Raw genomic sequence first — 13,649 nt, forward strand, 5'->3', positions numbered from 1 at the left:
CTAATATTAGTCCTGTCTCTTTCTCAATCTGCTTTCACAGTTTGTATCCAGACTAGATGGTGGATCAGCACACAGAGATTATGTTCATCAGAGACCAGAACACCTAGATGCGCCCCGTGGACCAATCACCAGATCCTGATGCACACACACATACACACACACACACACACTAAGTCATTTACACTACCTGACACAGTTGCGTTTAAAATTGAACTGGAAGTTAAGTGCTGGGCGTCCGGTCAGAGGAGAACTGACCCCAACTGAGTCTGGTTTCTCCCAAGGTTTTTTTCTCCATTCTGTATGCATGGGGTTTTGTTTCCTTGCCGCTGTCGCCTCTGGCTTGCTTGGTTGGGGACACTTAACTTCTAGTGATTATCGTTGAATTGACTACAGAGACCGTCTCTGCATTTAATAAGAAATTGGTCACTCTCGTCATTATACATCCCTGTCATTATACATCCCTGTCATTATACATCCCTGTATTATACTGTTTTCTTGTGCACTGATCTTGGACTGTTCCTCCTATTCTGATTGTCTGCCTGCTCCAACATCTGCTTGTTAACTGCTTATGATTCTGGATTCTCTGTGTTTACCCCTGATCCCTGTATAATCCTGCCTGTCTGACCATCATTACAAAAGACTTTGCCAAACAAGGATCCAGCAGCTAGTCAAGTATACACACTACTGGAATGCTATTCCCCCTCAAGCAGGGTATATGATTATTAAAAGATCATGTCCGTTTGTAGCCATAGCCTACGATCTTCTGGATTTGCCTTATTGACTGTTGGCTCCTTATTTACTGTGGGTTTAGAAGGGGGAGAACTGTGATGCTGATTTCTTCACTGAAACAGCAGCCACAATAACACCCCATCCCATCACTGCTGATCTTTCAGAGTCACGCCATGACTGATCATCCAGAGCCATATCATGTCTCAGCTGTTCATCAGAAGATCCACTGATGAACTGATCATTCAGAGCCAAGTTACATCTCTGTTGATTGTAATATGTTTGGTCATTTGGTCAACACTTCTACTCTTGAACTTATTTCCCTACCTAAGATGTCTCCCATGATGGGGATCGGGTTATGTTGCAGTTTGACTGCCTCCACCAATACTGTTTGGAATGGCGGCATCCACTGTGGCAATCTAGAGGTATTGAAACACACTGATGTGCTCCTCGAGGTGGTGGCACCCAATAACACCCTCTCAGCCTGTCATGCTGTGATCAAGGAGACCTACCAAGCTCTCTCTGTGTCCAGATGGTGCACTGTGGAACCTCCAGAGGCAATGGCAACCACTGTATAACCTCCAGAAGTGTCAGTGGTATCCACTCATCCGCTCTTGTCTTGCCCAATAATGGCTATGGAAGCTGCCTCAGACTGTCCTGCCATGGCATTGGAAATTATGTTAACTGCATATTTGTCCTGTTACAGGCAAAGAGTCTCCCTCTAAACTCAAGTCTTGTTCATGTCAGTCCCTGGGGCCGTGAATGCTCTGTCTGTCTCTACCTCTCTTATGTCCCCGTCCCTATTATGATGTCCTGTTCATTCTGTTTTGCTCTGGTGGCTTCCTGTTCCATCTACTCTGCCTTTGAGGGTTCTTCTTGGTGGGTTCCTACTCCATTCTGGTGGGCTAATGGTCCATCTGCTCCTGTTCCACCAGGAATATGCTTTGTTCCGGATCTTCAGCATGGACCGTGCCCTCCATCCTTCCCCTGGTTTCGCCTCTATTCCACAACTCGCATGGATTGGGATTAAAGCACCTGGAACCCACTCCTTGGGGTGCTATAACATGATCTTCTGCCTGTAACCACTAAAGGTCACCTCATCTTCTCAATCGCACTACACCTTGGACTGCATTTCCCATAACACCCCATACCTGAGACTACACACCTGCACAGGTGTTCCTCATCAGCTCCCCTATTTAAGCAGTTTTCACAGACTCATTTATTGGGGATGTCTTGTTTTGCACCAGCTACAGTTCTGAGGGCTTATCAACCCTTGTTGTTTTCTTGTGTATTGATCTTTTACTGTTTCTTGTATTTTGATTGTTTGCTGCCTACCTAGTAGCTGCTTATGATCGTGGATTCTCTGTATTTACCACTGATGCCATTGTGTAACCATGCCTGTCCGACCTCAAATAAATCTCACTGCAAATGGAACGGCTTACCTTGACTCAATTTATTAAAGTGTCAGCCAAGTTAAAAAGTGAATAATTTACTGGAACATAGTGCTTACTTGAGAAGTGAACTAGTTCATTCCAACTGGTTTGACCAGCTCACTAAGAAAAGCAATCTATTTATTTACTATTGTTTAGTGGAACAGAGTCTCAGTGAATTCATCACACCTATCCCAACACTCTCAGTTACAGTTAAAACTTTGTGGTGCACAGAGAATGGATTCATTCTGAGAACTGATTATTGTTTTTCTAAACTGAAAGTATTTTCAAAGGCATGTTGTCAATTAATCTATCAAGTCTGAAATTAAAATATAACAAATTTTTCAAACGAGTTTAACCAAGTTTTAATTCTATGTTGTTGCAAAAGGGGAGAGATTAGTTTTGATGAACGTATTTACATGAAATGTCTTTCCAATTGACAATATTGACTTGGAATTTGTGTTTTCTTGTTCTCAATATTAAACAATATATTTGAATGTGTATTATTCATATTTAATATTGTATGTTATTGTATGAATGTATATTATTCACAATGACAAATATGCATTCGCATGGTCAGTTTTGGGGGTAACGCTTTACAAAAAATACAAGTTACGTAATAAGAATAGTTTTTTCAGGTAACTACTAAAACTCTTTTTTTTTAATTTGCAAGAAAATATCTGAGTTACTTTTTCAAAAAACGTTTATGCTGTTTTTTATTTGCTAAAGAGTATTGAACCTTCTTCTTTTGTATTCCCCTATACCGACATGAATTTACTTTTCCTTCAGTCTAAGGTTTATTCATTGCATTTGCTATAACTAGAACTTTTTATGTTATAAACAAACAATCACACCCTGCTCATATTTAAAAAGTAACACGAAAGTAACACAAAATTAATGTAAATGTAAGATACAATATTGTAATGCATTACTTTTAAAAGTAAGTTTCCCCAATACTGCACATGGCTTTACTTAACTTGTAAATAATTATAATGATATATGTTTATCCATTTAATATGTTAATATATGTAAACACTTTATAATAATATCCAGCTGTAAGGTTTTATAAGTGATTAGTTAATGATGAACCAGTCATGTTTTATAGATCGTAATCATAATCGAATCACTTGTAAATTATAACAATCTTCAAAACATTAACAAAATTAGCATTGCTTATTAATCATTTGAAAGAATAATCATGTTTCGTAAATGATTAGGTCATCATTAACTAATCACTTGTAAAGGACTTGTACATTTTGTAAATTATTATAAAGTGTTACTGTTATATTGATTGAGTAAACTCCACAACAGACCTGCTGAGCATTTGGCATTACATCAGAACTGAAATGACAAGACAGCTTTCAGGAACTATTCTTCTCATTTCATTCAGGAATCTCGCAGGTGGAGACTGAAAATAAAGACAAACTGAAAATGGCAGAAAGACTTTCTGGTAAGCTCGGTTCGGTGTATCAAATTAGTAAACTTATAATATGTATACTGCTTATAAATATTAGATGAACTTTATTATTCATCTGAAGATGAAGCTTAAAAATGTACATTACTGAAAAATGGAAAAATGTTCAAACAGCTGAAAAAATCAAATAATCTATGCAGCAGGTTCTTTACTCTTTGATCTGAAAATAACTATCCCTTCATGCTGAGAAAGCATTTTAACAATATAAGTTTTGTTTGCCATCATAATATAATCATATTTTAACTTTTAAAATCATTGTCATGAATTGAACATAGTGTAACAATAGTATAAGCTATCATCAGAGATGTAATAATGTGATTGGGGTTCTGCCGGCATTTTTTTTTTTCCTTTACTTATATAAAACCTTAGAGGCTACACTAAGGCTACACTGCAGTTTTTCCTACTGCTTGCATGGCAGTGACTATCCTTGTTGGTACACGTGCCATGTAACCATCGTAATAAGAATAACAAAGGGTAAAATGAACAGATTTGCTAACATCCTTGTAGCTCTTGTAGTACCAGCTGCAAACAAGGAAACTATGTTTGACAGGTCCCAAAATATATGAAGTAATCTAAAATATACAGAATAAAAATATCTAAAGTAATCAGTAATCAAAACCTACAATGATACTAGCTAAACAAATATAATTATACTACAATTATAATATGTGTGTGTATGTGTGTATATATATATATATATAGTGGCGGGAGGAGCTAACGACAGACACAGTGGGTGTGGCGTCAGGCCTCAGAGAGGCTTTTTATTAACAAAAATATACCAAATAAAGTGTCCAGGGGAAAAAGTGTCCAAAATAAACAGGGGAACTGGTGTCCTCGTCGTGCTGCAGGGGAAGTGCAGGTAGGGCAGTGTTCCAGGGGGAAGGGTCCAGGTAAGGGGCGGAGTCTGGCGGCCGCATACGCTACACTCTCTGGTCCGGGGCTCGAGGGGCGGCGGCTTCTTCCCGCGGCTTCTCCTCTGCTTCTTCCGAATGACAGTTAGAAGGGATAAACAGTCCGGCATCCTTGCTCGTCAGCGGTACACGTGTGCAGTCTTCGCCAGGACTACGGAGTCCGAAAGCTCGCTTCTCTGGCGGCTTGTCGAGTCCCTTTACGCACCCTTCCTGGACGCACAAGGATACCAGTGTGCTAGCACGGGGGAAGAGACCGGTCTCTCGAGGAGAGGTGCGCATGGCATTCAACGGCGGTGGTGACCATTCACCAATAACTTACGTGACTACTTTTATGAGCTTGCTTGTTGAGACGTCTGTTTTCACATAATTCTGTGTGTGTCTATTCAAACACAAGGAAAAACAAAAGAGGAGTCAATACAATGTTAATGTGCTTTAAAATCTTTTCATTGCACTATGTCCAGCAGCTTTGGCCATAGAATTCAACGCATCAAAATAAGTTCTATTCATCTGGTCTTGTGCTGGAATGGCTGAAAATCATTTGAATGTGTAAATTTGCAAGATAAAATGTTCACTCTATAATGGTTCGTTTTTGCAATTAGTCATTCTTGCAGTTAATCACATACTAACTGAACCTTGGGGTCTGGACTGCCTGCCTACTGACCCCTTGCCTGTATACCTCTACCCTCTCTTTGATATACCTGTCGCTGTTGTTGATCTCCTGCCTGTTTGACTATTGTCATTAAAGAGCTAGCAAATGGATCCAACCATCTCTGACTCGGTTACACTGTTTCACCCCTCCAATGTACCACTACTATGACTACACTTAAGCTCTTGAGTAGAGAGCGCGGATGCTTCTCTGGCAGACGAGCTAAACACCTTTTATGCTCGTTTCGAGGCTGCAGCTAATCACGCTAGCGCCGCTAGCGGCATGATGAACAGCACGCACGCCGAGAGAGCCGGAGAGGAAATCGCGTTCACCATTTCGGAGCACGACGTAAGGAGGGCATTCAGGAAAGTGAACACCAGGAAGGCAGCAGGACCTGACGGCATCACAGGTCGGGTTCTCAGAGCCTGTGCTGACCAGCTAGCACCGGTGTTCACTGAGATATTTAATCTCTCCCTGAAACAGTCTGTAGTCCCCTCGTGTTTCAAAGAGTCCATCATTGTTCCTGTGCCGAAGAAACCTCAACCATCTTGCCTTAATGATTACCGCCCTGTAGCTCTGACGTCTGTAGTGATGAAGTGCTTCGAGAGACTCGTCAGAGACTTCATCACCGCATCACTACCGGACACACTGGACCCACTACAGTTTGCTTACCGCCAAAACCGGTCTACGGAGGATGCCATCACACACCTCCTCCACACAACCACAAGCCACCTGGATTTTAGGAAAGAGAACTATGTGAAAATGCTGTTCGTGGACTATAGTTCAGCGTTCAACACCATAGTTCCCTCCACGCTCACCTCGAAGTTGGAGGTCCTGGGACTCAGCCCATCCCTGCGTCACTGGATCACCAACTTCCTAACTGACAGACCACAAGCCGTACGGATGGGAAAACACACCTCATCCTCCCTCACTCTCAGCACTGGAGCCCTCAGGGTTGTGTTCTGAGCCCCCTGCTGTACTCGCTGTACACATGACTGTGAGGCCACTACAAACTCCACCACCATCATTAAATTTGCTGACGACACTGTCGTGGTGGGCCTGATCTCCAACAACGATGAGATGGCCTACCTTCAGGAGATCAACAACCTGGAGAGATGGTGTCAGGAGAACAATCTTCTCCTGAACGTCAGCAAAACAAAGGAGTTAATAGTGGACTTCAGCACGAAGCAGGTGCGCTCTTACCATCCCATCAAGATCGACGGGACCCCAGTGGAGAGAGTGGACAGTTTCCGGTACCTGGGTGTTCACATCACGCAGGACCTGTCTTGGTCCTGTCACATCAACACCCTGGTGAAGAAGGCCCGGCAGCGCGTATACCATCTGAGGCGCTTAAGGGACTTCAGACTCCCATCTCAGGTGCTCAGGAACTTTTACACCTGCACCATCGAGAGTGTCCTGACGGGAAACATCACATCCTGGTTCGGGAACAGCACCATGCAGGACAGGCGAGCTCTTCAGAAGGTGGTGCGGTCAGCTGAGCGCACCATCCGCACTGAGCTCCCTGTGCTGCAGCACATCTACAACAAGCGGTGCTGTACCAGGGCCAGGAAGATCGTGGAAGACCTCAGCCATCCCAACAATGGACTCTTTTCTCTGCTGCGTTCAGGAAAGCGCTTTCGTTCCCTGAAGGCAAACACAGAGAGAATGAGGAGGAGCTTCTTCCCGCAGGCCATTCGGAGTCCGAACCAGAGAACACCCAGCACCTAAATACCGGAATTCCCATGTTCACCCCTCTTTCCCCAGATACTCGCCACTTACATTTGGACAATTGCACTAGCCACTTTGCACTGGACATTGCACAGCCACTTACACTTACACTTTATACACTATAAAAATATACTATTTTTTTTTTTCTACTTTGCACACTTCTTTTTATACATATTTTTTATATTTTATATTTATATATACATTTAAATTTTGTTTCTATTTTGATGCTGGACGGTTGTAAAGAACATTTCACTGCATGTCGTACCATGTATGTATGTGTATGTGACAAATAAAATTTGAATTTGAATTTGAATTTGTTTACTCTATATTATACTCACTTTTTAATAATTACTAGTGTGTGAGTCACGTCTCCACTATAAATTACCAGACTGTAAATTAATTTTCATACTTTATTAAGGATCAGCTAATCATTTACAATCACGAAAGTGTTAGTAAATTATTAATAAACTATTTGAATGCATATTTATTTATCTTATTATTCATAAATATACTAACAGTTACTTAGTGTGCTAAAAATGCTTTATTAACAAATTTCTACTGTAACTAATGATTAATTGTAATGTAGATGAGGAGGCTGCGTTTTAATCCATACGCAGTAGTTTACTGGGCACAAGATAAAAGACAGAATTCTGACCGCAGGCAGAGAGTCAATAACAATAAGGCAGTCTGATCCGTAAATAAAGTACGTGGGAGAGTCCAAAGGCAGGGAGGCAGGCAATGGGTCAATAAACAGTACAATAGTCTCATCAGGCAACCAAAGCAAAAGGGCAAATCTAGGAATCGAGAAACAGGTAAACGGAGTCAATGACGGGAACACTCGGTAAGGCAGGTAAACTGGCAATATTTCGCATTAAGCAAATGGAGGCACTGCTAGTACTCCCTCTGCTGGCTAGGCGTTACATTAATTTAGATAGTTCTAAAACATTTACTAGCTGTCAGTTAACTGTTTTTGAAGTTGGCCAAGACATAGGAACCTCAAGGAGTTGTAGAAGATCTTTCCTGGGGTTTTCTGGATACTACCAGAGGTTCATTCAGGATTAAAAGGGGTCTGAGACAAGGGAAAAAAAGTAAAAAATATCTCAACCCAAGAAAAGAATTTGGGTTCAGATGGGATCAGGGCTGTCAACACGCTTTCGATATGATCATTGAAAAACTCACCTCTGCACCTGTCTTGGGATTTCCTTACTTCCTTACATTCTGCATAAGGATGGACACATTGGACACAGGGCAGCTTTGTATCAGAAACAAGAAGAACAGATGCGGGTGATCACATTTGATAGCAGAGGGTTGACTAGGAGTGAAACCAGGTATCCAGCAGATGTCCTATCTGATGAATTCGAACAGTAGAATGAGCATGGTCTTCAAGTTATTCCTTACTTGTCCAATGAGGAGTTGAGGAAGCAGCAGAGAGTGGATCCCGATCTTAGAGTTATCGTTGATTGTTTAGAGAAGAATGAGAAGCCTTCCACCATTTCTATGGACCTTGTGGACAAGGGAATGGAACCGCTTAGAATTAAGAGATGGACTGCTTAACAGGAAGAGGCAAGATCAAGGCAGCACACTCTATCAATTAGCCCTACCTGTGGCTTTGCAAGGAACTGTGCTGAAGAGTCTCCATGATGATATGGGACACATGGGCATTTAAGGAGTCTTGACTTGGTCAGGACCAGATTCTTTTGGCCAAAGATGTCTTTATCTGTGGAAGAGAAGATTAAAACGTGTGAGAGATGCATATGTAGGAAAGCGTTTCCAGAAAAAGCAGCTGAAATGGTGAGCATCAAGACTACCAGGCCGTTGGAGCTGGTCTGTATGGACTTTTTGTCCTTGGAGCCAAATAACACCAAAGACATACTAGTCATTACAGATCCATTGCAGTGCCATCACAAAAAGGTGCAAAATCACTCTTGCGCACCTTCACCTGGTCAGTTCCTTGCTGGTGGAACGATCTGCCCGTTGCCACTAGTGCAGCAGATTCACTAGCAATCTTCAAAAACAAACTCAAAACTCATCTTTTTTGTCTACACTTGACCCAACATCGATAGCACTTTCTTCTTCTCCTGTTCTTTCCTATCCTTTTCTTGTTATATTAAAAAAAAAAAAAAGCCTTGTGTCCGCGTTAGGTAAGCCAAGACCCCACTCAAGAGCACTTATGCACTACTGCCCTTTTGTTGACATTAATTGCTTCTATTGCCTACCTCATTTGTACGTCGCTTTGGATAAAAGCGTCTGCTAAATGACTAAATGTAAATGTAAATGTCCTCTCTGTTGATTGTTTCGCTGACCACCCTTTGATCTCTCTGCCTGGATATTTTGACCATTCCCTGGTAATGTTCATGATCCCGCATTCCCTGTAATTACCTTGACACCACTGTTGATACTGCAAATGGATCTGAATGTCTCTGACTCTGTATGAGAAAAATATGATATCATTTTGTGATGAATTTAAAAATGAACCTTTAATGAAAAATTCACTAAACAAGTAACAAAAGCATAATAATATAATTAAAATTTTAATAAAATAAAACATTAATAATAATAATAATAATAATAATAATAATAATAATAAAAAGTTTGGTGTGGTAAAAATATTTTATTGGTTTCAGTTTATGACTGGGTGAAAATTATGTGAAAACAGTGAGTCAAAAAAGATAAAATAAAAATAATTGACGTGGGGAAATTCAAACTAATTCCTACTAAAACAAATTAAAGTTGTACAGCGAACCAAAACTTTTCCACAATCTGCACTGCTGTTCTCTAATGTTTACTTTAGTAAAGTAAAGTTATTACTGAGGTAGTTTTGACCAAAAAAAATGGTCTTGGTGTTGGTGTTGGTCTTGTAAATTTTTTATTCAGCAATGTTTGCACTTTTTGGAATGCATTCTTATATCAGACCTAGTTTCATTTTACTGCAGTTATGTTTTCTGAGGTGTGCAAGAATTAGAAATTTGGTAATACTTAATTTTGATTTTCTTATTGAAAATTCTGTTGACTCTCTTTGTTGTGATGGACACACTACTAACTCTAAGAAACTTTGTGAGTACACATTAAATGAATAGAACCCTAACCCTACCAGTCTACTAATACACTACTAACACTCTAATGAGAGTAGGTGCAATATTACTTATAATCAACAGAATGCGTTAAAGGGGTCATCAAAATGTGAAACCATAATGGGTGTATAACATTGCAGTTGTTTTATTTACATTTGATTTCATTTTATATATGTCTGTAAACGACGCTGTAAATGGTTAATTAACTACTTACTAATGCTTAATGCGTGTGTAGTTATTAAGAAGCATTACCCAATTAAGCGATGACTTAGAATAAAGAAAAAACATTACAATAACAGTGTCTTCTCGTTGTAACAGATATACGGATTGTGCTGTTGGGCAACACTGGATCAGGAAAAAGTGCATCAGGAAACACCATCCTGAATGAAGACCTTTTGATGCGAAAAACTCTACAGGATCAGTTACAGAAAACTGTATCAAACAAGAAGCAATTGTGGATGGACGCAGCATATCAGTTATTGACTGTCCAGGTCTGTTTGACACTCGAGATCAGAGTAAAAGAAATGCTGCGACATGTAACGAGGCAGTGCATGAACCTATCTTATCCTGGGCCTCATGCATTTCTGCTGGTCATGAAACTGGGTGTGAAATTTACAGAGCAGGAGAAGAATGTTATAAAATGGATTCAGGAGAACTTTGGAGAAGATGCCATCAACTACACCATCATTCTGTTCACTCATGCTGACAAGCTGAACAGCAAGCCTATAGAGACATATATTGGTAAAAGCAATGAGCTAATGCAATTGATCAAGGCCTGTTGGGAAGATATCACTCATTCAACAATGAGAACAGAAATAATCGAGATCAGGTCACAGAACTTCTGCAAATGATATCGTAAAATGGTTCTTTTTAATGGAGGGAAGCAGTATGCTTTTCAGATATATAAATAAAAGCTAAGCCATAAGCTCAGCTTTAAAAGACGCTGGGGAAAAAATTGTACTGAGTAGCATTTTGTGACAGTAAAAATATGTTCCAATAATTTAGATCAGATTAACAAGCAGAATTACATTTTTGAGATTTGCTGCCTTTTTTTTACTATCACATGGCACACGATATACAATAACATTCACTGTAATGTTAATAATGATTTTATCACATAATACAGATTTTTTAGTATATTTAAGCCTTTCGTTTTTCTTCTTTCATTTATTTTAAACAGCTGATATTTTCCATTAAAGCACTGGCACTAGAACATGATTGTATTTTGTCCTTATATACCTGTGAAATGTATTAAAATGATGTACATTATTCTGCAGTGACCCATGCTTTATGCCAAATATGAAGTATGATATATCAGATTAAACACAAAATAAATGCATAACTGAATTCTTGGAGTAAAATAAATATGTAGGTGTATATTTTAAGTGGTGCTAGTGCTGAGATGTATAGTTTGTGATGTGATGTTAATTTATATAACTTTAATTAAAACAACAGAATGTAATATTTTATGTCTTATGTCTGACACTTATATATTTGTTAAAGTTTCATGAAAAGTACCAGATATGGTTGTTGTGTCACAAAATATTTTATTATTACTGAATTTGTATGTAATAGAGTACACTTTAATAATAAAGAACATGATTATTATCTTATTTTATTTCCAGTTTTAGAATCAATCAGAGCAAACAATACATTATCAAAGATGATTATGAAATAATAGACTTTTTATTCAAGTACACTAAGAAAGGCAAATAAATGACTGTTACTCAAAAAAAAACAATATACAATCAAGCTTTTTAAAATGTTAATTCGTTCAGACCTAATAAAGAAGTTCTTTGTGCAGTACTAGAAAATTTTCTTTTCATTCAAAGCCTCTGGTGGGAACATTTTTGAACATTTCTCCTAAATGAACAAAAGTGACACGCTTCTAATCATTCATAACATCAACCTTCATTTCAAACTCATTTCAAGCAGTAGGAACTAATAGCCTACAGATGCCCATAGCTACTATTACAACTATTGTTGCGACTATGAATGTTAATATTTTTCTTGAAAAACTGTACAAGCCATTGGTTACTTTTTCAAAGATTAATTTTCTCTGGACATGTGTATACACAGAACGAGTGTAGTACTTTCCTCGTTCCTCTCCACCATTTTATCCATCTTTTCCAGTAGTTCTGTGACCTGAGACCGATTTGCTCTGTGGTCATTTTCTAATGAATGATATTTGCCGGCGCAGCTAATAACAAAGTTTCGCAGATCTTCATTCTCTTCTACATGATCCTTCAGTGTTTTATTCTTCAGATATTTGGCATGAGTGAAGAGAGTGAAGACGTAGCGTGATGCTTCTTCTCCAAAGTTCTTCTGAACCCATTTTACTGCGTTCTTCTCTTCATCTGTGTACCTCTGATCCAGTCTGATGACCAGCAGGAACACGTGAGGACCAGGATCAGACAACGCCATGCACTCCGCTATTTTAGCCTTCAGTTTGTCTTCAGTCATCATTCCAGATTTCATATCCTTCTTTCACCCATCCATGTGTCAAACAGTCCCGGAGTGTCAATTACGGCGACAGTCCTTGAACCTATTATTGAGGTTCTCATCTCACATTCTTGAGTAACTGATTCTAGATTGAAGTCTTCAAGAAATGCATTTCTACCCAGAATTGTGTTTCCTGTAGCACTCTTTCCTGATCCAGTTTTGCCCAGCAGCACAACCTCAGATTTCCTAAAGAGAGAGACTTGTTTTATTAAATAGTATATTTAAAATGTTTCTGTCAGGGATGCTCACACAAAAAGAACCGTTTGCCGTTTTATTTAAAAAAAACATAACCAAAAACAGATAACGACGAAAAAAGAGTGCCCTCTTTTTTAACTCTTTTCACAACAAATATGTGAAAAAAAAACTTTCTGGGTTTCTGTGTTCTCACTATTATACAAAATATATGAATTTGAATGTATGTATATTATTCACAATGAAAAGTAATGCAAGTTACGCAATCATATAGAGACTAGAGACATAGTTACCCCAAGATACTTAAACTCCTCCATCTGAAGCAAGAACTCTCCACCAATATGAAGTGGACAAACCACCAAAGAACCATGGTCTATGACTTGGAGGAGCTGATTCTCATCCCAGCCACTTCACACTCGGCTGCAAAACACTCCACTGCCTGCTGCAAGTCCTTTTTCGATTGAGCCAATAGAACAACATCATCCACAAAAAGCAGAGATGAGATCAGCTGCACCTAGAAATCCTGTCAGACTTATAGACTTACTTCCAGCAATGTGAACCAAGCTCCTGCTCTGGTCATGACAGGGATGTGACAGCTGTTAGCAAAGGGCCCAGACACCATACTCCCAGAGCATCCCCCAGGACACTGTGAGGACACAGTCGAATGCTTTCTCCAAATCCTGGTCAAGTGTTCCACAACCAGGCCAAAAGCCACATTTTTTACCTGGATCCGAGGTTTGACTATCAGACAAATTCTCTTCTCCAGTACCCTGTGTGAGGAGCGTCCCAATTGATCATCATCGTCACCCTGGAAACAAACCAGGAGCACCTGGCCGCACCCCTCACCGGCTGATCGGCCACAGCTGCAAATCATCAAGGATTAGCTTTATAAGCAGCACGAGAACGCTAGTGTCTGAGAAAGAAATGTCCCCACTTCGACTGAGAAATACGCTTGTCTCTTGGTTTCCT

The 13,649-nt window shown here is 39.7% G+C and overlaps 1 protein-coding gene across 1 annotated transcript; it reads right to left on the minus strand.

Moving 5' to 3' along the window:
• Positions 1-12,035: 12,035 nt before the first annotated feature.
• On the minus strand, positions 12,036-12,464 carry LOC122331455 (GTPase IMAP family member 9-like). Its single transcript, XM_043228908.1, has one exon. It carries the CDS (start codon positions 12,462-12,464, stop codon positions 12,036-12,038), a length of 429 nt encoding a protein of 142 aa, XP_043084843.1.
• Positions 12,465-13,649: the final 1,185 nt, after the last annotated feature.

Source organism: Puntigrus tetrazona, unplaced genomic scaffold (genome assembly GCF_018831695.1).
Source record: "Puntigrus tetrazona isolate hp1 unplaced genomic scaffold, ASM1883169v1 S000000001, whole genome shotgun sequence".
In the NCBI taxonomy this organism is placed as follows: domain Eukaryota; kingdom Metazoa; phylum Chordata; class Actinopteri; order Cypriniformes; family Cyprinidae; genus Puntigrus; species Puntigrus tetrazona.

Excerpts from the sequence above, each read along its gene's own strand:
- LOC122331455 (XM_043228908.1), bottom strand. The coding sequence starts at position 12,464 with ATGAAATCTGGAATGATGACTGAAGACAAACTGAAGGCTAAAATAGCG.